The sequence below is a fragment of the Suricata suricatta genome, chromosome 2 (assembly GCF_006229205.1).
Source record: "Suricata suricatta isolate VVHF042 chromosome 2, meerkat_22Aug2017_6uvM2_HiC, whole genome shotgun sequence".
In the NCBI taxonomy this organism is placed as follows: domain Eukaryota; kingdom Metazoa; phylum Chordata; class Mammalia; order Carnivora; family Herpestidae; genus Suricata; species Suricata suricatta.
This window is the reverse complement of record NC_043701.1, coordinates 99,700,120-99,725,408: the sequence shown is the minus strand read 5'-3', so window position 1 is coordinate 99,725,408 and position 25,289 is coordinate 99,700,120. Positions and strand designations below refer to the sequence as shown.

The following is a 25,289-nucleotide window of genomic DNA, read 5'->3' as shown; positions in this document are numbered from 1 at the left end:
AGGAGCCCGAACAAAGATATTTTTAAACAAAAAGAGAGCATGCCACCAAACAAACCGGAAGTAAAGGAACTTCAAAACGCAACGTAAAGGATGAAACTCGGGAAGGAAAGCATAAACGGGAAGCCAAGTCACAGAGTCAAGAAGGAATGGAAGAGGGGCGCCTGGTGTCTCAGTCGGTTCAGTATCCGACTATGGCTCAGGTCATAATCTCATAGTTCGTGGGTTCGAGCCCCACATCGGGCTCTGTGCTGACTGCTCAGAGCCTGGAGCCTGCTTCGCATTCTGTGTCTCCCTCTCTCTCTGCCCCTCCCCCACTCATGCTCTGCCTCTCTCTCTCTCTCAAAAATAAATAAAAATGTTGGGGGAAATTTTTTTTTAATTCAGATTGCTTCAAGACAATATGCCCTTCTTTCTTGGCTCTTGGTACCCATTGTCCAGGAGGCCACTCAGATATAAATAGTAACGTCTCTACGAGAATCTACGAGAATGTTGGTCCTCCCCTACTGCCTCTTTGCTTTCCTCATAGGTTGACATGCTACACTAACGTGTCTCCCTTATTGGCTTTAAAGACAACTTCTTATATTTTACTTTTGAATGTCATGTGACTCTTGAAAGAGATCCTCCAGTATCTCAGTTGGAGGCTTAGAGGAGAAAAAAACACAAACTTGGTTTTAAGTAAGCCGTGATTCTTATTTATTAATTCCTGTTCAGGTATCAGAATGTATAGTGGCGCTCCTGGTCCCTCTCTTGAATCATTGATGGTTCTGTTCTGGGCGACATCGGGCCCTTGGTCAGTGGACGGGTTGTCACAGTGGCATCTCTGTCCCCACAGCCACAGGGCAGGGAGTCCTCAGGTAGCCTGGATGCCCTGCACACATGTGCCTTGACCTGGTGGTAGTTTAGCCATGTCACACATGCAGACATTCCAGAGGTGGATAGGCTGGAAGAGAAAGATATCAGACAAGACCACTGCCTTCCCCTGGGGAAGGAGCAGGGGACACACGCAGCCTGAGGGATCAACTGTGCTCTGATGTCAGCCTCCTGGCTCTGGTCACCTCCCGCTGACAGCAGGAATGCCCTCCGGTCCCCATGCCCTCCAGGAAGCCTAGGAAGAAAGCTCATCTTGTGCCTGGCGACAGCAAGGGGCAGCTCTCAGGGACCTGCCGCCTGTGCCCAAGAGCAAAGAGGATGTCTCTGCCACCTGGGCTTAAAACGCCATGGAAGGGAACTTCCCTAACTGGAGACATGGCTGGCAGCATCCTGTTGTAATTCCAGAATGCTCTGGAAGAGGTCCAGCTTTGAAAAGGAGCGCAGGGCCAAAGGTGTGAGCCGACGGAATCCGCCAACCCGGGCTTGGGCTGTGGTCCAGTGCCTTCCTGGGGATCGGCAACTGATGTGTGCTGATCAGAGCTGCAGGACAGCCAGACTCTGACCTCAGACGCCGTCCAGTCGGGTGACTGGGTGGCCACCTGATAGCTGGGGAGCGTGGGCCCTCTTCCTGGAGCCTGGCCAGGTTGGGCAGGGGAGACGGACACACTTCTTTGGTTTTCTTTGTCCCTCCCTGCCGAGGATGAGCCTTATACCTGCCGTGTTGAATGAAGAATGCCAACACGGAGTGGCGTGGTTCTGTTTTCTTCCAGGGTGTGTGTGTGTGTGTGTGTGTGTGTGTGTGTGTGTGTGTGTGTGTGTGGACAAGGTAGGCCTATTGGTTTCAGAGTGTTAAGTGCTTTCTAGTTTGCCCCAATCCCCACCACTCACTATCATGCACCTGTTTTGCCACTTTGTTTTCTTACCTGACAGGACCCTGAGAAAATTTGAATTGGTGACCCTTGAGAGAACCAATCCCACGTCCTCCCCTCCTACCCACCTTTTAAAAGCCTACTCCTGGGAAGAATTTTTTTAAATGTTGATTTATTTTGAGAGCAAGAGAAAACACTAGCTGGCGAGGGGCAGAGAGGTTGAGAGAGACAGAGAGAGATTGAGAGAGAGAGAGAATCCAAGCAGGCTCTGTGCTGTCAGCATGGAGCCTGACATAGGGCCTGAACTCATGAACTAGGAGACTGTAACCTGAGCTGAAAACCAAGAGTCAGACGTTCAACCAACTGAGCCCCCCAGGTGCCCCATCTTTGGAAGATGTTTAATTTTAGTCATTCATGAATAAAATGAGGACCAAGCCCTGTTTCTTTCTTGCCCGATTATTTTTTTCTCACTCTTTATTCTGATTCTAAAACCAGAGGGTTTAGACCTTCCCATTTTCAAAACCGAGAAGTTCGGCTTTCAAATCTTACCCCGGGCCTTTGCCACCCCAGTCTGGCCCCAGGGAGGTGGCAGTGCCCAGTTGGCAATGTGTCCTTTAGTTTAGGAATCTGTGAATGTGCAGAGCATCTATTAAATAGCTCCCCCCACCATCCCACCCCCCGCCAAATCTCAATGGTGCCCTGCTCCCAGGGTCCGAGGAGAGGGGCTCTGCATGGGCCCAGTGTCCCAGCAGTGGGGGTGGGGCAGGTCTGGCTGCCTGTGGTCACAGGCTCTTTTCTCTCTCTGCCCTGCTCTGTGCACAGGGGGCCAGGGTCTGGAGGCCGGGGGCTGGCTCACTGTGGGCACATGTCTGCCTACATTGCAGAAATTTACAGACATTTACTTCTCTCAGTCCTGGAGGCTAGGACTCCAACATCATGGTTCCTGCCGGTAGGGTCTGGTTCTGTTGAGGCTCGATGATAGTGGCCTTCTCCCCGGGTCCTCGTATGGTGGAAAGAAAGCCGACCATGATCGCCAGGCTCTTCCTCATCTTCAAAGGACACAGAACCCACCTTGGGCGCCCCCGCTCCTGACCTCAGCTCCCATCCCACTGGGGGTTAAGGCTCCAACCTGTGAATTTCTGGGGGACACACACACATGCAGTCCGTGACAGGAAGCTGCATGCTCTTTCCTGCCTCTGATCTGACCGGGTGATCTGTCAGGTTGGAACCTTCCAGAATGTTCCCCAATGTTCTTCAGCCCAGAAGAAGCAGCCTTTCTCATTCTCATCAAGCTACTCAGCTGTTTGTCACCAAGAGGAACCCACCATGTAAACAGTGCCAGCATATTTTCCCTTGGCTTACGTGAGTTCCCGGATGATCTGTGTTAATCTGAGGGAATTTGTCCCAAGGGGATTTGAAAGACCTGATTAGACAGACGTCTTGCCACGAGCTAAGCCATAAAGAGGGAAAAGTCACTCTCTATGCGGCGTTGGGGTGCACAGTACTGTTAACCTGTTGTGTGGGGGGCCGGGTGGCTTTCTTCCCAACACTGGAAAGCTGACAGGTTCTGGGGACAGTTCTTCATTAAGTCCCTTTGTGTGGAAATCCGCTCTCTGACAGAAAGTGGAAAGACAAAGAGAACAACAAAAAAATAATCTTTCCTGAAGGGCTGGGGGGGACTGGCAATGGCTTATGTTGGAGGCTGGAAGGTGGCTCAGGGTCAAGCCCATTTCACTTTAGGGGACAGAAGGCAGGGCAGAGGGGCACACAGGTGTCTGGCTCCCCGCACTGGTCCTGACTGATGGAGGGGGCCTGGAGGGTGCAGGCTGTTGAGCAGGTGCATTGGGGTGTCTGTGGGACCCTGCTGTTTCCCGAGTGGAGACAGAGCTTCAACAGTACCTTGCCTAGTTTCATAAGACAGTTTTGGGTAAGCAACCTGACGTAGCCCTGGGGAGGGATTTGCTTTGAGGGGACTGTGGAAAAGGAAGCCATCTCCTGCATGGCACCTCCCCCACTTCCAGCGGGGGGGGGGGGGGGAGGGCAGGATGCATCCGTGAGGCTTGTCCAGAAGAGATGCGGTGGTCCAGGCACACCCGAGTTCAGGCTGCTTGCCCGGAGTTCTTGGCAATTCACCAGACTCGGGGGTGTGTTTCACTCCAGGGGGAAGAAGAAAAGCACAGTCGAAAGCAGCGCTCCTGCATTTTTCTCCAGCTCCTGAATAACACAGCTCCCGGCAATCGGAAGCTAATAAGACCTGGTGGTTTAAATAGAAGGGGACTTTGTGATTTCCCTCCGAGTGCATCCTGCTAAACAAGTGTGGCTGCCTGGCCCTTCCAAAGCAGGCTCAGCAGCTGGAAAGGACGCTTTCGCCATCTGGTGACAGAAACGTGACAGTGACTTTGGGGAAGCCGCTGGTCACCCCGGTGCCTCTGGCAACTTGTTGCTGAATTCAACAGGGTCATCAGATTGATTGCTTGATGGGGTCGGGAGGTGCAGACAGAAGTCAGATCCTCAGACTTTGAAGAAATCATGCTCCTTGGTTTTAGGAGGATTCTTTCCACTCCAAGGCTCCCCGAGTCTGCTGATGGTGGAAAGCGAGGCTGTGTATCAGTTCAGTTGCGAAGAGTCTTTGGGGTGTCTCTGTCCTTTGAGGTCTTAGGAATCTCATCTCTTTGGGGGTAATTACTCAGCATCTGTGGGTTTCTCTCCTTTGACAGATATTCTCTTCTACTTTCATTCTTCCCAAGATGGACTGGAGAGCTTATGTTGGCCTTGGGACGTTGGGAAGGGCGCCGTCCCCACGACATCCTCTGCTCTCTTCTCTCTCATTCCAGCCAAAAGCCACAACTTTGCCTGGAAAATTATTCTTGTAAAAGTTTGTTTTGAGAGAGACAGTGTAAGTGGGCGAGGGGCAGAGAGAGGGAGAGAGAGAATTCCAAGCAGACTGCATTGTCAGCACAGAGCCTGATGCGGGGCTTGAACTCACAAACCAGGAGACTGTGACGTGAATTGAAGTCAAGAGTCAGACGCTTAAACTGACTGAGCCTCCTGGGCTCCCCTGCCATAAAAATTCTTAATATGCACACAGCTCAGTTAGCATCTGGCATTGTCTGCTGTTCTGTTAGCTTCTCTTGCATGCATTTATGCCCCAGCTCTCTAGCCAGAGGGAGCACTGGGGTGACTGGTGAGATTTTCCTCATACCTCCAATTGAGAGTGCAGGATTCCGGAGGGCAGGGAGCCTGGGGGGTTGGTGGTGGGACCTGGTGTCACTGCTCCAGGACCCATGTCTACATCCATCACCCCAAATCTGCAGGATGGATGGCTCCAGATCTTGTATCTTCCATAGTTGGATTTGAAAACAAGTTTATCCCTTGGGCAAGTGAGGGAGCCCAGATCCCCAGATCCTCAGTACAAACTGTAGCAATTTAAAGGCAGTTCTGGCAAACAGAATAAAACAGTAGGAAAATATATAAAAGGAAGAGTGGTGTGACATCTGTGCCCGAAGTTTGGGACTCAATGGCTTCAGAAGCTGGAGAATGCATTCTCAACTCAGGCCGTGCATTTTGTTTTTTGATTTCCAAACGTTCCTTTACAAGCCCTCACGGATCCCTCCTGTAAAGTCACTGCCTTAGTGTTCAGTTCATTCTAGTGACTGCGTCTTCTCTTCCATTTGTGGATTAAATACGTAATCCAAATCTTGATCCCTCTCTGTAGGAAGATTCGCCTTCATTCCCTTGTCCTTGGGTGTGGGTGTCTGACCCCTGAGCTCCTGTTCATGACATGCCAACCAACTCTTTCTGAGGCAAAGCTGTCAATTTTATTTTTTTGTTTTTCATAATGTGCCATGCAAGTTCATTTCAGCTCTTTCTTAATTTTTTTTAAAGTTTATTTATTTATTTTGAGAAAGAGAGAGCAAGAAGGTGAGGGGCAGAGAGAGGAAGAAAGAGAATCCCAAGCAGGTTCCTGCACTATCAGCGCAGACCCTGCCTGACATAGGGCACTAACTCACCATCTATGAGATCATGACCTAAGTTGAAATCAAGAGTCGGACGCTTAATTGGCTGAGCCACCCAGGCACCCTTAACTATCACTTTCTTGATTTAGTCATTATCTAACGAGCCTGGATCTTTGCATCGGCTCGGTTACCATAACAATCCCGGATGTGATGGAGACATGGCCCTGAATCGAGTTGACTGCTCACCCGGCAGCCTGGGGTTGGGGCTCTTGGTACCAGAGACTCTGTGCTCTGAGCCAGCGCTCCTGGAAGAATTCAAGGGGTTTTGAAGGAAGGAAAGGACCAAGAGAGAGGAAAGTAGAGGGAAATCTAGACTTCAGTGTCCCTCCTTTTTTTCACATTAATCTCACTTTGTGTCATTGTATAACCCAACAGTTTGGGGGTTATTAATGGAACACCTTCGCTGATGAAGGAAAGAGAGAAATGGGGAGAAGAGTTTATCTGACCTTGAATGGCCTTCATTGAGAAAGGTCTATGCTCTCAGCTCATCTTCCCTCTCTTCTCTGTGCTGAAATTAATCCCACCTAGGAAAACATTACCATTCCTTGGGAAATTGTTCAGGGATGTTCCTGCCTCCCATTTGTCTGCTCCTAAGGAAGCATCTGTGTTTAGCCCGGAATTGCTCCCTGGCACCAGGAGCCAGTGCATTTTTTTGGTGGCCATGGGGTTTCATGGTACCTTCTCCTGCAGTTGCAGTGGGAAGTTCCAGATTGGAATATTGCGGGTTGCCATTCAGGCAACAAGATTCAGGTGATGCACGACATTGTTTGGCCCTCACCCAGCCAATGGCTCTTAGGCTGGATTTGAGGAAAGCAGGTGCTTTCTGGTGGGTGGTGAGTGAATCCAGCATGTGGGAAGGATACGGCAGGAGGAAGGGTCTGAGTGGAAAGAGATCTGGGACACAGGCAAGACAAAGATTCACAATCAACGTGCTTTCTGCGACATTTCGGAGCCTGGTCCTTTGTATGGTCATAATGGGTACAACCACGACTACCAAACCACACAAGACAGCCCTTCCTACAGCTCAGCGCCTAATTGGCATGGAGTTCTTTAACATCAGACACACGTGCTAAAGTACAAAGCTGACTATGCACAACTCGTACAGAAGTGTTCCACTCAACAACCTTCGTTCCCATCTGATACAGATCTTTATGTACGAGGCTCTTAAGTGAAACGATATCCATTTGTGTAAGCATCATTTCGCATTTAAGAGTTGGCCCATCTCTAAATTATGGTTCCTGTTCCTACTTATTTGTTTGCAAATAGATTTGGTCTTTGTTTACAGTCCTTATTGCCTCTATATATGTGATGCAGACAGGTGTATAATTACTGAGCATTACGAGGGTCTAACTAATTATCAGTTAACCTCAAGTTAATCTCTCCCTCGAGCCTCTGCTATGCATATTGTATTTACAGTCACTCCGTTGAGATTGTGCTAGGACAGGTCCATCCCTCCTTGCTCTGCTTCAGGTGTGAGGGTAAATTTCTTAGATCCACTTTGAAGACCTGTCATTTGTGTGAGCGGTGTTGGCCGAGGAAACCAGGACGGTGTCCTCAGCCTGGAGACCCTGGATCTGATGCCAGCCCCAGGGCGCATGGCCCACTAACAGTCTTCTAAACCACCACCAGCTCTTAACCTTCCAGGAAAATGGCGGAAGTGCATGCTCTTAACCTTCCAGGAAAATGGCAGAAGTGGTATTAGTTGGTCTGGGTTGATGGCTGGGATGAATGAAGGAATGCCACAGAGCTTGTCTTTAGTCTCATGCCTAGTTGCTGTTGTCCTTATCCAACCCATGTTCTGTCCACTCCTGCACCTAGCAGCTGTCTTGACGATGGAGACTTTTCCTCAAATGCCCACATGTTCTTCTGAGTGATGCATCTAAATTCCATCTATTCAAGGGGCACTTGGGTGGCTCAGTCGTTTACGCATCCAGCTCTTGTTTTCAGCTCAGGTCATGATCCCAGGGCTATGGGATCGAGCCCTGAATTGGGCTCTGCACTGAGCCTGGAGCCTGCTCGGGATTCTCTCTCTCTCTCTCTCTCTCTCTCTCTCTCTCTCTCTCTCTCTCTCTCTGTCTTTCCTCCACTCATTCTCCCTTTCTCAAAATAAATAAATATTTAAAAACTAGAAGGGCACTTCTGTCATAAGGCATGCGATATGGTATGTAGGTTGTGATTTGCTAACTAGAGGTACTGTTGTTTTGAAGTTGGGTTGGCCCTGGTGAAATGTCTTTCGGGGCAAGGACAACTTTGGAAGAGGAGAAAGGGTTGCCACCTTTGACTGCATGTTTGATGGCTGTAGCAGTCTGTTGCGGGTCACAGATTCAGTCTAGTGCTGGGCGGGCTCACTTCTAGTTTCTGCAGTGGGACGAAGAACAGGGGGTGACAGTTGGGGATGCTGCAACTTTGGGGGGGCTCAGACCTCATGGCTAGAGTCAGAATGGCTTCTTGGAATGTAGTGGCATCACGGGACAGACAAACCTCCCCAAGATCTGGAATCAGCCGCCCACACCTGCTACCACAGTGAGTATGTGTGTGTTGCGGGGGCTGGAGGGTTCTGGCCACGCATGTGGCATGGTGACATGAGCCAGAAAGAGGGTTACTGTCACCCAGAATGCCAAGTGGGCCCCGATGACTCCTGAGCCAAGCCCTGTGTCGAAGTTCTTGGGATCACAGGATGTAACTTCCTGTCTTCTTGGCACCCTGTCCCCACTCCGTCAGCAGAGGGTCCTGGTGTTTCCTGTACAGAGGGTCCTGAATGGAGGGTGCTCTCATTAGGATACAACAGACGCCCTAACAGTGCCCATGTGTGGGTCAGGGGGCGCGCTGCAGAGGCGAGATGGGACTGGCATCAGGGAGAATAGCTGGCCCGAGTCCAGCTGGGTCCCGTCACACCCTTGCTTGGTGACCTGGCGACCCTGAACTTGCGTGGCTGCATCTTCTGCTGCCAGCTGCTGAGTTCTCGCAGGCAGATGGGCTTCTGTGGTTTGCAGCTTGGCCACCTTTCCTATGCTCCCTGAGTGCCTCGACGGCTTAACGAGAGGAGAGGCCTGGTGCACCTGTGCTGCCACGAAGGTGGCTTTCTACAGTAGGGGGACGTGCGAGCTGGGGCTAGGACAGGTGGAGCCACCTGATGGGGGAGCCTCTCCTGGATGACAGGACAGTGCAAGTGAGCCATCGAGATGCAAAGCAGCCGGGGCACCTGGGGGTGTCAGTCAGTTGGGCGTCCGACTTCAGCTGAGGTCATGATCTCGAAGTTCATGGGTTCGAGTCCCACATCAGGCTCTGTGCTGACAGCCCAGAGCCTGGAGCCTGCTTCCGGTTCTGTATCCCCCCACCCCTCCTCGCTGCCCCTCCCCTGCTCACACTCGGTCTCTCTCTGTTTCTCAACAGTGAATAAACATTAAAAGAAAGAAAGAAAGAAAGAAAAAATAAGGAAATGCGGAGCAGCGGACTCCGTCGAATGAGGCCATGCTTTGCAGACTGGGGGCTGGCAGTATGTTAGTGTGCGGGGTCACAGCAGGTCTGGCCATCAGTGGGGTGAAGTCTGAGCATCAGTGATCAAGGGCCAGATACCCAGAGAGTGGTGGCAGGGCCCAGCAGGAGGTCTGTGGGAGACTGGAGAGTTCTGTGAAGTGACCCCAGGCCTGGGCAGGGTCCCAGGGACCGTGACCGGATGGGAGCTCTGACTCAGAGCAGGCTGGGGGGGGTGTCTTGGCCCAGGTGGCACAGCAGTGGACACAGTGTCCCCTGAGGGCCCTGGTGGGGCTTGACCATCTGCTATCTGCTCTGGCCAGCCTTGCTCTGTGTGAAGCTTGACAGGGCTGTGCCCCCTACGAGCCCTGACCTGGAGCTTGGAGAGGGCAGGCCATGCAGGAGCCGAAGCCTGAGTGTGTCATGCTCGCTTATGGTGATCCCTCCTCTGAGCCTCAGTGCATATGTTTGACCTCCAAGGAGTTGAGTGCTTTCTCTGTCTCTCAAAATAAATAAATAAACTTAAAAATAAAATAAATAAGGAAGGGAGGGAGGACAGAAGTAAGGGAGGGAGGAAGGAAGGACGGGAGGGAGGGAAAGCAGGGAGGAAGCAGTCTAGGCTATGGGCATCCATGAGCTTAGGCGTGAGGACACTGGGGACACTGAGGACACTGTAAGGTTGTAGAACCAGGAGCAGGAAGGAGTTTCAACCCCAGACCTGCCTTGCAGGGGACTTGCTCCCTAGTGTGGGAAAGCCACTTGCAGTCCTGCAGCCTCTGTGTCCCTATTTGCACCTTGGTGGTCTTCTGTGGAGTCCCTCTTGAGGACAGACAGGAGGCCTGATCTCATCTTCCTTCAAATCCCGGACCCAAAACGGGGCTCTGTCCTGCGTCCCTGCAGTGCAGCCTGGGTGGCAGTGGGGGCTGGGTGGGGCCCCTTTAGTGAGGACAGACTCCAGTGATTCCTGCCCCTCTTCTTGTTCCTTTCAGACTACCCTACCCTCCAGATGGGACCTTCCTTGCCGCCTCCGGGGGCAGGGAGCCCAGCTCCTTACCGTCTAGTCCACCCGTCTGTGCTTTAGTATGGCTTCCGTCCGGGTCCTCCCGCTGACGGCTCTGACATACCACGAGCCATGTCTCTTGCAACTCAAGGTGTCTGCTTTGAAGACTCCAGATCCTTCTCTCATGGCTAAGTAAATCCACCCTCGACAGGAGAGGAGGATGCTGTGAGCTGAGGGGGATTAGTAGGGAACAGAAAGTAAGGAGAACAGCCGCCAGAGCAAAGAGCAAAGGCCATCCGGCAGCAAGAAGACCTGCTGGTGCCAGCGGCCACGGGACGCCGTGCCCTTACGTCGCTGCAGGGCGGGGCTCAGCGCCTAGGGCTGCAGTGCTCACCGGGTCAGGTCTGGTCCTGGGCAGCTCGGAGGTCTCCCCTTCCCACTCAAACACACACACACACACACACACACACACACACTCTCTCTCTCTCTCTCTCTCTCTCCAACACACATGCACACACTCACTTGTACATATACTCACACTGACACACATACACACTCTGACACATTCACACACACTCACACACTCATACACCCGTGCACTCATACACTTGCGCACTCTGACACACACCCATACTCACTCACTCACAATCACTCATACACTTGCTCACTCTCACCAACACTCATACACACTGACACAGTGACACAGACACACTCACACACACTTTGGCACAACCACACTCATTCATACACACATTCACTCACTTATACACGCACTCACACACATGCACACTTTTACACACACCCTCACAATCACTAACTCATACATACACACTCTCACATACACTTCCACACCCCCACACACTCATTCACTCACTCATATACCCCCCCACACACTCATACGCATATGCACACTCACACATCCACATCCACACACTCACATTCCTCCACCCAATCACTCACTCACACACACGCACTCTCATACACAACCCCACACTCATTCATACACACATCCACTCACACACCCCCACACCTTCACACACTCATTCACTCATACACACACCCACTCACACATATGCACACTCACAATACACACCCACACATACGCTCACACAGATGTGCCATGACTCCCAGCCAGGCTGACTGTGGTCTGTGTAACGCATGAGAAAACGTATTTAAATTGAAATACAGGCGGCACCTGGGAAGCTCAGCTGGCTTAGCGTCTGACGTTGACTTCGCTCAGGTCATGACCTCCTGGTTCCTGAGACTGAGCCCCGTGTCGGGCTGTGCACTGACAGCATGGGGCCTGCTTGGGATGCTCTCTCTGTCTCCCTCTCTCTCTGCCCCTCCCCTGACCATGCACACCTGCGCTTTCTCTAAGTAAATAAGTAAACATTAAAAGCATTTAAACACAAACAGCTTTTGCTTCAGCTTTGGCACCAACCAGGCCCTTGAGTGGAGGTTTGAGTTTTTCTTTCTGGCATTGGATGGATGGAGGCACATCCGTGAGCGCCCTTGGCCTTGTCCACCCCATGAGTGCCGGCTGGGTCATGAGTGTAGCACGCAGAGTCTCCCGGGCCCCCTGCCATCCTTCCCCCTCCACCGTATTTTAAGGCACATGTCTCCACGTCGCTGCTTCTGCGTCCGACTGCTGGGTCTGCATCTGCCGTTCTGCCCCTCCTGGGTCAGCCCAACGCTGTGTCAGGGATTTCCAGGAAAAAGGGAGTCCTCCGCATCACAGCATGGGTTGTCGCTGTGGCGAGATCGAGCTGGCGGCCTGCAGCCTTTCCAGGAATGCCATTGTGCTTGATTGGAAGGATCCAGAAGGTGGAATTGGGGCCGGTGAAGTACAGCGAGGCCAGTGCAAGCCCGGCACAGAGGGCCACGGCCGACCTGGGTGACAGACAGACAGCTCTGGGGAGGGGCGGAGGGTCCGGAAGGAGGGTGCACCGGGCTCTTACAAAAGGTCTGCCCTTGACCAGCTTCCTGGCACCTGTGTGTCTGCCCCCTGATGATGGGGTAGCGGGATCCTAGTGCTGATGCAGAGATTAAGTGAGGTCATATCCACACGGCTCCCGGCCAGGTCCCTCCTCTCCTCGCCCCTTCCCCTTCCTGTCTACCCAGTGCAGACGTAGGAGTGGCCCCAGGCCAGCTGGGTGGCACCTGGCAGGGCTGTGGGAACACAAGGCAAGAATTCTGTATGATGAATCATTTGTTCAATGTGTAAAGGAAGACCTGTCCTCAGAAGAAAGCTGGTAAAGAAGCACAAGGTGTAGATCTCTAAAACCCCATGCGGGGTTGAGAGGGACAAGCCAGGTGCCCCCAAAGGAGATGGCCAGCGCTAGCACCCTGGCTTTTTTCCCACTCTGCAAACCACTGGGCTGGATACTGCCTTTTTCTAACTCTTTTTTAAAGTTTATTTGTTTGTTTTGAGAGAGAAAGAGACCGAGCAAGTGGGGGAGGAGCAGAGAGCCATGAACAGAGAGAAAGAGAGAGAGGGAGAGGGAGAATCACAAGCAGGCTCCACACAGTCATGGCATAGCCTGACTCGGGGCTTGAACTCCCCAACCTTGACATCACGACTTGAGCTGAAACCTAGAGTCCGATGCTTCATGGAAGGGGGAGACACATAGGTGCGTCTGGGGAATTCTTTATGTTCCTAAAACACGTGGTGGTGCCTCACAGGAAGTTTGGGGGGAAGGAAGACATGTGTCTGTGGTAAGGAGGACGGGAGGTCTGACCCCACCGTGGGCTTGTGTTCCAGGTGTCCCCGTGTGAGCGGTGCCGCTGCGAGGCCAACGGGGAGGTGCTGTGCACCGTGTCCGCGTGTCCGCAGACAGAGTGTGTGGACCCCGTGTACGAGCCTGACCAGTGCTGCCCCATCTGCAAAAATGGTAAGTGACACGCCCGTCGACGGGCCACAGCCCACATGCGTCCATGCGCCCTGCACGTGTCCACCGCCTGCTTTGTGGGTGACAGCCACGTGCATGTGTGTGTCGGAATGTGTGTCCACACACCCTCGAGGGCCCAGCGCATGACCGCTGGCCCCAGGGGTCAATCGGGAGGCGACCTCTCCCTCGGTGGGGTCCCCCCCATCGTGTTCTAGGATATGGAGAAGCGCTTTGTGGAGAATCTCAGTTTCCAGCGTGAGGAGAGTCTACTTATTTTAATTTGACTTTGTTTGTTCTGGCAAAGCAGTTTCTCTCTTTCCAAGACAAATCAAACATGCCGGTCGGGCTCATTTGCTTTTCATTACTAAGCGAATTAAACTGGGAACATAATTGAATATTTTTCATAAGTAAATTAGGCAGGAAGAGAAACCCCCGCTCCAGTGAGAGCCCGCGGTAGATCAAAAGCCTCATCTGCTTTATGAAGAAGGAATGGCAGGATGTCCTTGATCATAATTTATAAAGGAAGAACATTTCCTCATCCCGAATAACGAGAATGACTTTGTACCTGAAGTACTGAATGCGGTCTGGGCACCGCACTCTAAGAGGGTATTTGACAGGCGTGTGTCCCCAGGGCCGGTGGGCTGAAGGGAGATGATGGCTCAAGAGGACCGCTTGGTAAAGCAGTTGAGTTGGAAGTGAGGGGACTCTGGACTCATGACCACGTCTTCGCGAGTTCGAGTCCCTCCCCTGCAGGAGGAGTCAGGCGGTATCCGCACGGCCCAGGGACACAGTGAGAGGGCTCCTGGGGAAAGCCACATATGTGCTCAGAGAGGTAAGAGCAGTCCCCTGGCCTGAGCATTTCAGAGAAGGAGCGGGCCATCTTGTGAGGGCACCCACGCGTCGCCATGGGGTTGCTGGCCGGAGAGCTGGAGGCCGTTCGATGCAGGCTCTTCAGGGGGCCGGTGGACGCACAGGGCTGTTGCTGGTGTTCGAGATGATTCTGGGGTTCTCTAGTCATGCCAGTCAAAACCGTGTGGGGGGTGGGGCGTCTTGATGCCCATCGCGGTGTAGATGCAGATGCTGGACTCCACCACCACAATAACAGCATGGAAGAGGGAATCGAGCTTCTGGGAAGTGAGTTTTTTCATAGTCTGGGAAGACCAAGCTCGCTGCATTGCAGGTGGAAAGGGCCATGCTGTGGAGACATGGATTGCAGAGCCTTTTGAATGTAAGTGGACAGCGTTAGAGATCTTCGAGATCCGTATTCTTCAGGGTCGGCTGTTTTGCGTGTATTAATTGTGAAGAATGAAAACTGTGGGGCGTGATGCCATGAGATTGTGTGAGATTGAGGCGGGGGCCTTTGAGCACAACTGAGCTCTTTGCAAAAGAAAGTCACAGTGCCAACTGTGGGATGGCAGGGACATCAGTGCGGCTTTCTTTGCTAGTGTCTGTGAGAACCAGCCGGAACTGAGTCGAGGCGAGGAAGGGGAGGCTGGTAGAGAGACTGGTGGCCCTCTTGGGGGTATGGAGGGAAGCGCACCTGCTGAGGACTGGGTCGATGCCTGTGGTCCATCCAGAGGTGAGGGCGGCTCATGTCTAGGCTACAGCACCAGCTCAAGGGCTGGGTGCATGGCTGTGCACTGCACAAGTAACCTCTCATTGAGTCGGTGATATTTAGCAGTTGGTTTAAATATGGGTTGCTCACATATCTGGTATTTTAAGTATAGTCTAAGATACTGTTATTTCTCTTGCCAAGCATGATAAGAAACAAGGTTTTAGCATTTGATAGGGAATCTTTATTTGGATGTTTCCAAAAGATGAGAAGATATGATTTCAATCTCTGAGAAATTTTCAATCCCTGAAACTTTAAAAAAAATTATTTATTTAAGGAGACCTGGGGGGCTCAGTCAGTTAAGCATCTGACTTCAGCTCAGGTCGTGATCTCTCAGCTCATGAGTTTGAGCACTGCATTGGGCTCACTGCTGTCAGCACAGAGCCTGCTTAGGATCCTCTGTCTCCCTCTCTCTTCATTCCTCCCCCCAAACCCTGCTCATATGCTTGCTCTCTCTCTCAAAAATAAAGACATTAAAATGTTTGTTTGTTTATTTATTTATTTTGGGGAGAGAAAGAGAGTGTGCATGGGCATGTGAGTGGGTAAGGGGCAGAGAGAGAGAGAGGGAGAGAGAATCCCAAGCAGGCTCCGCATTGTCAGCACAGAGCCTGACATGGGGCTCGGTCTCACAAACCGTGAGATAGATCATCATGACCAGAGCTGAAATCAGGACTTGGACACATCACCGACTGAGGCCCCTAGATATTCATTTCAATCCCTGAAACTTTATAAAGGTTTCAAACCCACAGAAAGGTTGAATGGGTACAATGAACAGGTGTATGCCCTTCACAATATTTACCCATTGCTAACGTTTTGCCGTTTTTGCTGTACCTCTTCTGGTCTCCGTCTTTCTCCCTGCATTTCCCCATCTCTGGATGTAACCCATCGCCATCAACTCATTCACTACTTTGTTCTTCCCCATAATATACACCGGAGACCTTCTATTTATGCCGTCACCAGCATGAAGCGTACTGAGTAAAGTTCAAGTTTTTCTTTGCAGTTATTTTGGCTCTTAGGATTAATCCCAGTTAGGGAAAAGAGTCAGAGAACCATCTTTAGAAATGATCAGGGTTAATTCTTTTTTTTTTGTCATCCCCATGACATGGATTTTATAACTGAAATTTTTACCTCTTGATCCCCTTCACATATTTCTCCCGTCCCTCCACCCTTCCCCTGTGGCAGTCAGAGTGTGTTTTTGAATTAATTCCTTATTGGTATGCCTATATTAAAATTTTAAGGCTTCTTACTTTGAGAGACAGCATGGGATGGAACAAAGCAGGATTTGGGGAATGGCACGTTAGAGATTCTCAGAAGGAGCATAAATATCTTTTTAAAACCAGATTCAAGAAGGATTACAGATTCTAGAAGGATTTGTATTAAAAGGTTTTGATCCAATTATGTCAGAATATCAACAACTTTTTATTTTCAGGAGTCCAAGTAGAAAGAAATTTAAATGTGCCTAACCATATAAACACTATAAAGTTTTGGTCCATATTCACCAAATAGAATGTGGTTTCCAGCCACCACTGGCTATAGGGTATTCTAACCTTGACAGGTTAAATGGCATTTGGAATTCTTAGCAAAATATTGACTTGAGAAATGAAGAGTTTCTAGTGAGCATGAGTGCGCTGTAATCGTGGACTGAGGTGAGTGAATAATTTGAGGTACTTCATCCCTGCTGGGTACACACAAAAAACGGTGTTTTTGTAAGAAGAAATTACATGTGGAATCCCAGATTCCAAGACTTCAAAAACAATGCCTGGGGATGCGTGGGGGGCTCAGTCTGTTGAGCGTCTGACTTGGGCTCTGGTCATGATCTCATGGTTTGTGAGTTTGAGCCTCGGGTTGGGCTCTGTGCTGACAGCTTGGAACCCGCCTGGAATCCTGTCTCTCCTTCTCTTTCTGCCCCTCCCCCACTCACCCCTCCCTCTCAAAAATACATAAACATTGAAAAAACCTATTTAAAACATATTTTAAAAAACCAGGGCCTTATACAAAATTCAGTGCTTGAATAGACGTAGCTTGAATGGAATAAGGAAGGTTGTAAGTCTTGATCTCAGTAAACAGGCCTTGACATACTCTAATGTCTTGACCTATAGGATTAAATGCCTCCTTCTCCCGACAGAAGGGAAATTACAGTTGAGGCGCAAGCTGTCGAAGTCACTTGCATCAAAGGAGCAGAAGTTTGAAACCAGGGACACGTGGGGTATAAGTAAGTGACCAATCAAGTACACGTAATATATTCACTTTGGTGACTTGTGTAGCCCAACCCCCCAGGTATTTTCTTTTGATAAAAGGGTTGGTGTGGCACCGTTTTTTTCCTTTATCCCAGTGATCCAAACAGTGCCTGTTATTTATATGGACTTCCAAGATTTCAGGGGTGCTCTGGTGGCAGGTGCGTTTCCCAGGTGAGGTTCCACTAAAGCCGCTTCGTCTCAGAACTTGCAACATTAGAGACCAGGCGACTCCGTTCTGTGCCTGTGTGCTCTTGCCTGCAAGTGGGGCGTGACCTTGACTCTGGGCCTTCATAGGATCAGCTCTGATTCTCTGAAGGGGATGAACATATCCGAGGTGGTGTGATATGCTTCAAGAGCATAAGGGCCTGAGTGTAAAGACTACGTCTTCCTGGAGTGTCAGTGCTTCTGAAAATTCAGTGGACCCTTAAATGACACACCTTTAAACTGTGGGTCCACTTATATGGAGATGTCTTTCCAATAAATAAAGGACAGTTCTGTAAATGTGTTTTTGCTTCCTCATGATTTTTTTAGCATTTTCTCTTCGCTAGCTTACTTTAGGAGTATGGTATTTAATACATACAGCATACAAAATATGTGTTAATCGACTCCTTGTGTTGTCTATCATTAAGACTTCTGGTCAACCATAGGCTGTGAGTGGTTAAGTTTTTTGGAAGTCAAACCTTATACACAAATGTGTGACTACACAGGGGTCGGTGCCCTAAACCCCAGCACTGTTCCAGAGTCGACTAGTTTTCTGCAACTTTATTTCCAAAAGAAAATAAATATGGCTTTTTTGGGGAAGGAAATGAAAATTCTTACAAAATTTTCAAGAGAAATACTGAGACTTCAAATTATTAGAAGCACTTTCATGAAAATGTTGTGAGAAACACTAAGAATTAGTTATTTTTTTCTCCCGTGTAGTTCAGAGAGAAGGAAAAGATCATGATTAAACCACATGTAGTGGGTTGGGCAGAACTGAATGGTGTGTGTGTGTGTGTGTGTCTGTGTGTGTGTGGGGGAGAGAGAGAGAGAGAGAGAGAGAGACAGAGAGAAAGAGACTTATACCAACATCCTTCTCACAAGGAAAAACCTACTATCATTTGGCCTCACCATTGAATCTTTCCAAAATCCTTCCCCAAAAAAATAACACCAATCTTATGGAAATATTTGGTCACTATTTAAAGATGACAAGATATTGTCCATTAAAACTATAAAGGAAGCTATAAATATCAGAATTAATACTTGATATAGAGTTGTTGTACAAGGTCAATATATAAAAACCAGTGGTATTTCTATAAACCAGCAGCAAATAGAAATGAATTAAAAAATACTCTTTCAAATAGTATCATACACATCAAATACTTAGAAATAAATCTAACACAATTTGGCAAGATTGCCACAGTTAAAAATATTTTTTAGGGGGCGCCTGGGTGGCTCAGTTGGTTAAGTGTCTGACTTCGGCTCAGGTCATGATCTTGCAGTTCGGGGGTTCAAGCCCTGCTTCGGGCTCTGTGCTGACAACTCAGCCTGGAGCCTGCTTTGGATTCTGTGTCTCCCTCCCTCTCTTCTCCTCCCCTACTCACTCACTCTCTCTCTCTCTCTCTGTCTTAAAAATAAATAAAACATTAAAATATAATAAAAATAAAACTTTAAAACTGGGGCAGAGAGAAAATGACCACATGGCAAGTCAGAAAGGCTGCCCCCGATAGGTGCTCTCCACCCCCCAACCCATCTACCACTGTGGGTGGACATCAGATTTGACTCTAAGCTTCCCAGCACCCAAAGCAAGAGCTAGAAGTGTACTAAATCTGACATGCAAAGAGAGATACACCGCAATTCCGCTTTTCAGAGGAAATGCCTTCCTCATGAACAATTCGCCAGAGAATGATCCATAAATGAATTTTTTTACAAATGTCAAAGTTTTGGGGCATCTGGGTGGCTCAGTTAGCATCCGACTTCAACTCAGGTTACTATCTTGCGGTTCATGAGTTCGAGCTCCGCATCAGGCTCTGTGCTGACAGATCAGAACCTGGAGCCTGCTTCCAATTCTGTGTCTCCCTCTCTCTCTGCCCCTCTCCTGCTCACGCAGTCTCTCTCTCTCAAAAATAAATAAATATTAAAACAACAACAACAACAAAACCCGAATGTCAAAGTTTTATTCAACTTCCGTTAGCATTTCCCAGCACAGCACAGAGCAAGAAGACCAGAGTGCCCACGTGTTTCTTCTCCACGTGTCTTCTGTTTTACGTACATTTTGGTGCTGTGGGAATAATGACGCGGATGGACAACATGCCATTAATCCTCATAAAGCCCAGAGATCATCAACTATTTATTCTTTAAGGAAGCGTTCTTTATTCTTTAGAGTGGCATTCCTCCTCACTCCCTGACCTGATGCTAGCTCTGGGTTTGAGGTTGCAAATTCCAGGCTTAGAGCCTGAGGGTCATCAGAGAAACCCCAACAGCTATTGCGTCTTCTTTCTGACAAGTCAGGGAAAGAGGGGGGAATGGATAGAGTGTGATCTCTTGACTTCCAGAACTGACTTCGTTTTCATCTCCTCCTGAGATCTTTGCATTAGCGGCTCTTTGTCAATTTGTGAGAGGCTTAAAAAGACACTTTGGTGTGTAAACATTGGGACAGAATCTTAGTTGTAAGATAAACAAACCACGCCAGACGCAGACTGACCCAAAATGGTTGCTCTCTGATTATTACGAAGAAGTGCTTTTCTGAGTTAAGTATATAGGAAGTATATGATAGTAGCTTTTTTTTCTTCTTGGTAGATTTCCTAAAGTCAGTCTGAACTGCATTTGGCCATGAATTTCAGACAAAGAGAGGACTCATCACAAACTAGTGTCCACCAGGTTTGGCCATTTCCCCTTTCCCTGGTACCTTTAACCGTGCTGAGGACCAGACCTGGAGTCCGTTTTTCATTTCCTTTCTTGGTGAAGATGTATGTTCAACTGTCCTCACCTTCAAAACCTTCTCTGGCCTGTTGCTTCTCTGTCTCTTTTTTTTAATGTTTATTTATTTTGGAGACAGAGAGCGCATAAGCAGGAGAGGGGCAGAGAGAGGAAGACAGGCCCCAGAGCTGTCAGCACAGAGTCCAACATGGGGCTGGAACCCACGAACTGTGAGATCATGACCTGAGCCAAAGTCAAATGCTTAACCAACTGAGCCACCCTGGTGCCCCCTCTGGTCTACTTCTTAAGAAAAAGTTAATTTCGCTGTTGCTTCTTCTCTGAAGCCAGAGCCCCTAATCACCTTGTATTCTGATGCAAGAGTTGGGAGGACATCATAATTAAACATGTTCTTCTGTTGAACAGTTGGCTCTTCTATGGGACTATGGGAGAGAAGCAGTTTGTGTGTGTGTGTGTGTGTGTGTGTGTGTGTGTGTGTGTCTGCATGCATGTGCACCTGTGTGTTGCTATTATAAAACCTTGAGACGTTTCCTATTTATTTTACTGCAGATACAAAGACGAGGCCAGTTCTAGTGCCTGCCTGTAATGAGCTCATAGTCTAGAGGGGAAGTTGTCCTGTAAATAACTTGGGTCTGCTACTTCACTCGGATTTATGATGACCGCGGCGAGGGAGAGAGGGGAAAACCTGAGAACAACTGCAGTAAACATTACCATGTGCATGGCCCTTATTTGTTTTTGAATCATTTCATTTGGATGAATTCCCAGCAGTGAGATGATCAGGTCAAAAGTCTGGAACATTTTTATGATTCTGATACGTTATCGTCATGTTGCTTTGCGGAAGGTCATGCACGTGTGCAAAAGCTTCTGGTTTTGTGATAACCTGGCTGAAACCTTTTCTTAATTTAATTTATAGACGTTTCTGCTTATTGTTTTTACTAGTGAGCACCTAAGCTCCAAAACGTTTCATGGCCTTTTTTTTCCCCTCAGTGTGTTACACTTGGTTGCCTTCTTAACAAAATCACTTTGGACGGGATTTAAATGGTTCTGAAAGCCATTGGTGTGAAAAGGAGTTCTTGTACTGCCTTGTCATCCAGTGAGGTGTCTGGAGTAGCAGTTTGATCAAGTAACTTGATTTCTATGCATCCTTTCTGTATCTGTGTAATGGACATATGGCTACATATGTGGATGTCTTCTAACGGTTAAGTCAGTGATGGGTTTAGAAGTGTGCCCTTAATACTGGCCGATCGTCACTCTCTGCTATAGGAGATACATTGGCAGAAGGGAAGAGCTCTGGAAACATAGATCCTGTGAGCTAACCAGGACTCCCCTCTGCCTCTCCTGAGCTGAGAAGCACATGGGAGAGCAGGGAGGAGCACCTTGGGGGCTCTGGAAAGAGGAGGACCCAGGAGGAGGGGTCCTGGGTAAGAGCAAAGGCACCCAGTTAGGGGCTGGGATCGTCCCTCAAGCCTGGAAGTAGGAAAGAGCTGGGACACAGACAAGCTCACCAAGAACCCTGATGCCACACAAGAGGTCAGATTAAGTCCCAAGGCAGAGAGGTGCCCGAGAAGGAGGCTTAGGACAGAAATGTAGCAGTCATTCTGGGTGTGGGGCTCAGAACCCTTGGAAAGCAGGTAATAGGATCATTCAGTTGGAAGACAAAGGCTTTGTTCAGCATTTCGAGTGGTCAAGCGAGACCAAAGTTCTTGAAGACGTAGTATGGAAACCCCCGGCTTTGGAGCAAAGCAGATGTGTGTTTCCAGTGGGACCCCGTCCCCTTGTTTGATTTACTTAACATCTTCCGTTTCTCCACTTGCAGAGAGGGGTGATCCGTAGGTGCGCTGCAGGCTTGGCATGAGGGTTAGACACATCCACACTTTCCGCAGAGTGAAGACCCAAGACTACTTTTCCCTCCTGTGTCCCTCCTAGAGCTCCATGTCCAGTTGTGCCTCTGAAAAGTAAACCCATCACTAGATTATCTTGCCAGGAGCCCCTGAATTTATACCACAAACATGGTGGTGATGTGCCCAGCCTTAGAGGAGGTTAGGTTTCCAGTGGTACCTCACACACAGGGCCCTTTGCCCTCCAGAAGATGATCAGTTCATACTCCGTGGCCATTATTCATCTGCTAAAAGCTGCTTCGTCATTAATATAGTGGCCTAAAATATTCCCAGCCCGTGTCCTCAAAGGGAAATCAATTGTCACAATATACAATAAAGCTATTCATTCCAAGGCAGGCAGATATCTTCACCACATCCATAGCGTGATCAATGGCACCATTACCAGAGGTAGCTTGAACCGCGTCCAGAATGCTTACATGGGATGCATTCTGGTAGGAATAGGCTGACATTGTGAAGACAAATAGCCCCGTGGATGGCTTCCCTAATCCGTCTCCGTCTCCAGGAGAATGAGCCAATGAATATTCTTTGCGAAGACTTTCAGCGGGCGCACTAGGGAATATAAAATACTCTCTTTGTTGATCAGTAGACACATTCTGCTCTTCGGCTAACAGAAAACCCGCACCTTTTATTTGTCTTTCAGGAAGATAAACTTCAGGTATAAAAGAGCCCATTACCCCAGGAGGGATCCATAAACAACCAGTTCTGAAAATTGTATCTCATCTTTTCTAAAACAAATGCCTTCACTTAAGAGCGGTTACAATTTGGCAACCCTGACAGCTGTGTGTGGAATTCATCTTTAATCACACATTGGTACAGTATCTATTGAAAGCACATCAGCCGTCATTGAGTAAAGCATTGTCATATGGGAGAAAAACATCACCAATTCTATAATGAGAAGCAATCAGATTTCATAAATAATAAGAATTATAGGCCCCTGAAGAGATCATCTCTATTTCAGCCTAAGTTGTAACTTGAATTCTCCAAACATGGAGGGACAGTAGCCATTGTCTGAACAGCTCTGTGGTCACGGGAGGAGCTGACCATGATAGGTATATTTCAGATTCCACCCTCAAGAACCCCCCAATCATTTGCATCCTGGTCACCACTGCAAGAAAGGTTATAGTGCTTGGGGGCCACAGAAAGGCAGATGGGGGACACTTCTGATCATTGGAACACTTCCTCAAAAATGTTGAGAGTCCGTGGCACCAAATTCAGATACGAGTTGAACCAGATGACTTAAAAGGCCCTTGTGTGCTCACACTTCATTATTCTTTAGGACCAATACATAAATGTCTCAGCCATCATTACTCAGCAGTCCATTTTGGGGGCCCAGAAAGAACAGTGTTCTTTTCTCTGGTTAATTCACACGTTTTCTGGTCTTTCCCCATTTTTACATTATGAAGTCATTTTGTAAATTAACAAGACAGTCGCTTAAGACAAAGATACACACTTATTCTTTGAAAGGCCACAGAGAGAAGGGCCCATGTCACCTCCCGCTCACATGGATAGGGAGACACATGAAACCTGGGCAGGGGGATCTGAGAATCCCTGAGACAGCCTGGATTTCTTGACGGGCTTGCTGGCTCTGGTTCACCCCACTGCTGCTGCTGACTGTACCGCCTACCACATCTGGGCCTCAGTTTCCTCATCTTTATAAGGAAATAGATCAGGAGGGCCTGGGTGGCTCAGTTGGTGAAGCATCCCACTCTTGGATTCAGCTCAGGTCATGATCTCACAGCCTCTTGATGGGTTCGAGCCCCACATCAGACTCTGAGCTGAGAGCACGGAACCTGCTTGAGAGTCTCTCTCTGCCCCGCCTCCACTTGCACTGTCTCTGTCTCTCTCCAAATAAATAATCTTAAAAAAAAAAAAAAGGAAACCTGTCAAATGGAAGAGAATGCATATATGTGCATATACCTTTAGAAAAATTTAAATCTTCTATTATTTAAATTAGACAAAATGCTTTAGTGCATAAAATAAATGTGATTGATAGAGCTGAGCCTTGAACAACATGGGTTTGAACTGCACCCTTCTATACAATTTTTTCCTGATAAATATGGTACAGTACTCTAATGCCTTTTCTCTTCCTTTTAAGTTTCTTTTAAAAATTTTTAATGTTTATTTATATTTGAGAGGGAGAGAGAGAAACAGAGAGAGAACAAGGGAAAGGCAGAGAGAGGGAGACACAGTATCAGAAGCAGGCTCCAGGCTCTGAGCTGTTAGCACAGAGCCCAATGTGGGGCTCGAACCCATGGACTGTAAGATCGTGACCTGAACTGAAGTCAGACGCTCAACCAGCTGACCAAAAGGAGCCCCATCTTCCTTATAATTTTTTTAAATAACATTTTCTTTTCCTTGGCTTCCTTTATTGTAAGAATACAACGTATACTATGTATAACGTACAAAATATGCATTCATCAACTGTTCATGGCATTGGTAAGGCTTTGGTCTACAGTAGGCTATTCGTAGTCAAGTTTGGGGAAAGTCAAAAGTTATATGCAGGTTTTTGACTGGGTGGGTTGTCCGTGCCCACAACCTCTGTGTTTTTTAAGGGTCACAAAAAGTGTTGCACATTTTCTCCTGAAAACCGCAAATTCATTCATCTTCTAGTAATTAGATTTTTAGAGCCCTCTCAGTGGCCCCTCGGAAAGAAAGGCACAGCCCCCACAGCTTCCCAGCTTGTCCACAGAACACCCCAGCCCCGTCTCCCTGTACCTGCCTTCCCTATGACGAATGTACACAGAGCTGTGGGCACATCCCTACACCTGCTTTTCCTCGGTTGCTCAGTTCACCTGCAATGCCTTGCATCCCTTCTGGAAGAAGCAAAACCCCGTCTATTTTCAAGAACCAGTGCTAGACCTCCTCACTTCCCTGGTCTCAGGCACCCCTCCCCCGGCTTTCACCACCCTGAGGAGTCATTCTTTGTTGGCCTGGTTTTTCCCAAGTGGCAGTGGACAGCCCCAGGACTAGGGGACAGAACTCACTCATTTCCTACTCCATTGTCCCTGCTGTGCCCACACATGAGGATGGGTGGGCAGACAAAAATGTAAACTATAACATTTCTTGATTATGTATCTCCAAAGCCTTGATCCCATATAACTAAAGTAAGCAGAGAGAGACCAGATTCCCATTCCTGCTTTGAGGGAATGACTGACCATCCCATGCTTCTAGAACCCCTGGGAGGAGATTTTGTCTCTTTCACTCCCGTGAATACTTCACTGACCCTGGACCCCATGTCTTCTCTGGGCTCTGAACCATCTTGAGTGCCAGAAACATCTCTCATGCAATGGCTTCAAACCCCAGGCGCCATGAAATGATTATCACTAAGGCAGCCTGACGTTCATTATCTCAGATAACAGCCGCAGAATAATGAAGAACGCTGCGCTCTTCCCTCCAGGCCCCATGAGTAATGAAAAGCCTGAAGGAAGGACTCATTCATTAAGATTTTATAAGCAGGGGAGAATAAAAAGATATTTGTTTTCAAAGAATCCATATTTGTCCAGTCTGAT

The 25,289-nt window shown here is 48.7% G+C and overlaps 1 protein-coding gene across 1 annotated transcript in view; it reads left to right on the top strand.

Annotated features, from left to right (window-relative positions):
* VWC2 (von Willebrand factor C domain containing 2) overlaps window positions 1-25,289 on the top strand; it is a 111,829-nt gene that overhangs the window by 9,877 nt on the left and 76,663 nt on the right. Inside the window, exon 3 of the mRNA XM_029919198.1 lies at window positions 12,991-13,120. Within this exon, the coding sequence (XP_029775058.1) occupies window positions 12,991-13,120 (130 nt within the window). The remainder of the gene's footprint in view (window positions 1-12,990; window positions 13,121-25,289) is intronic.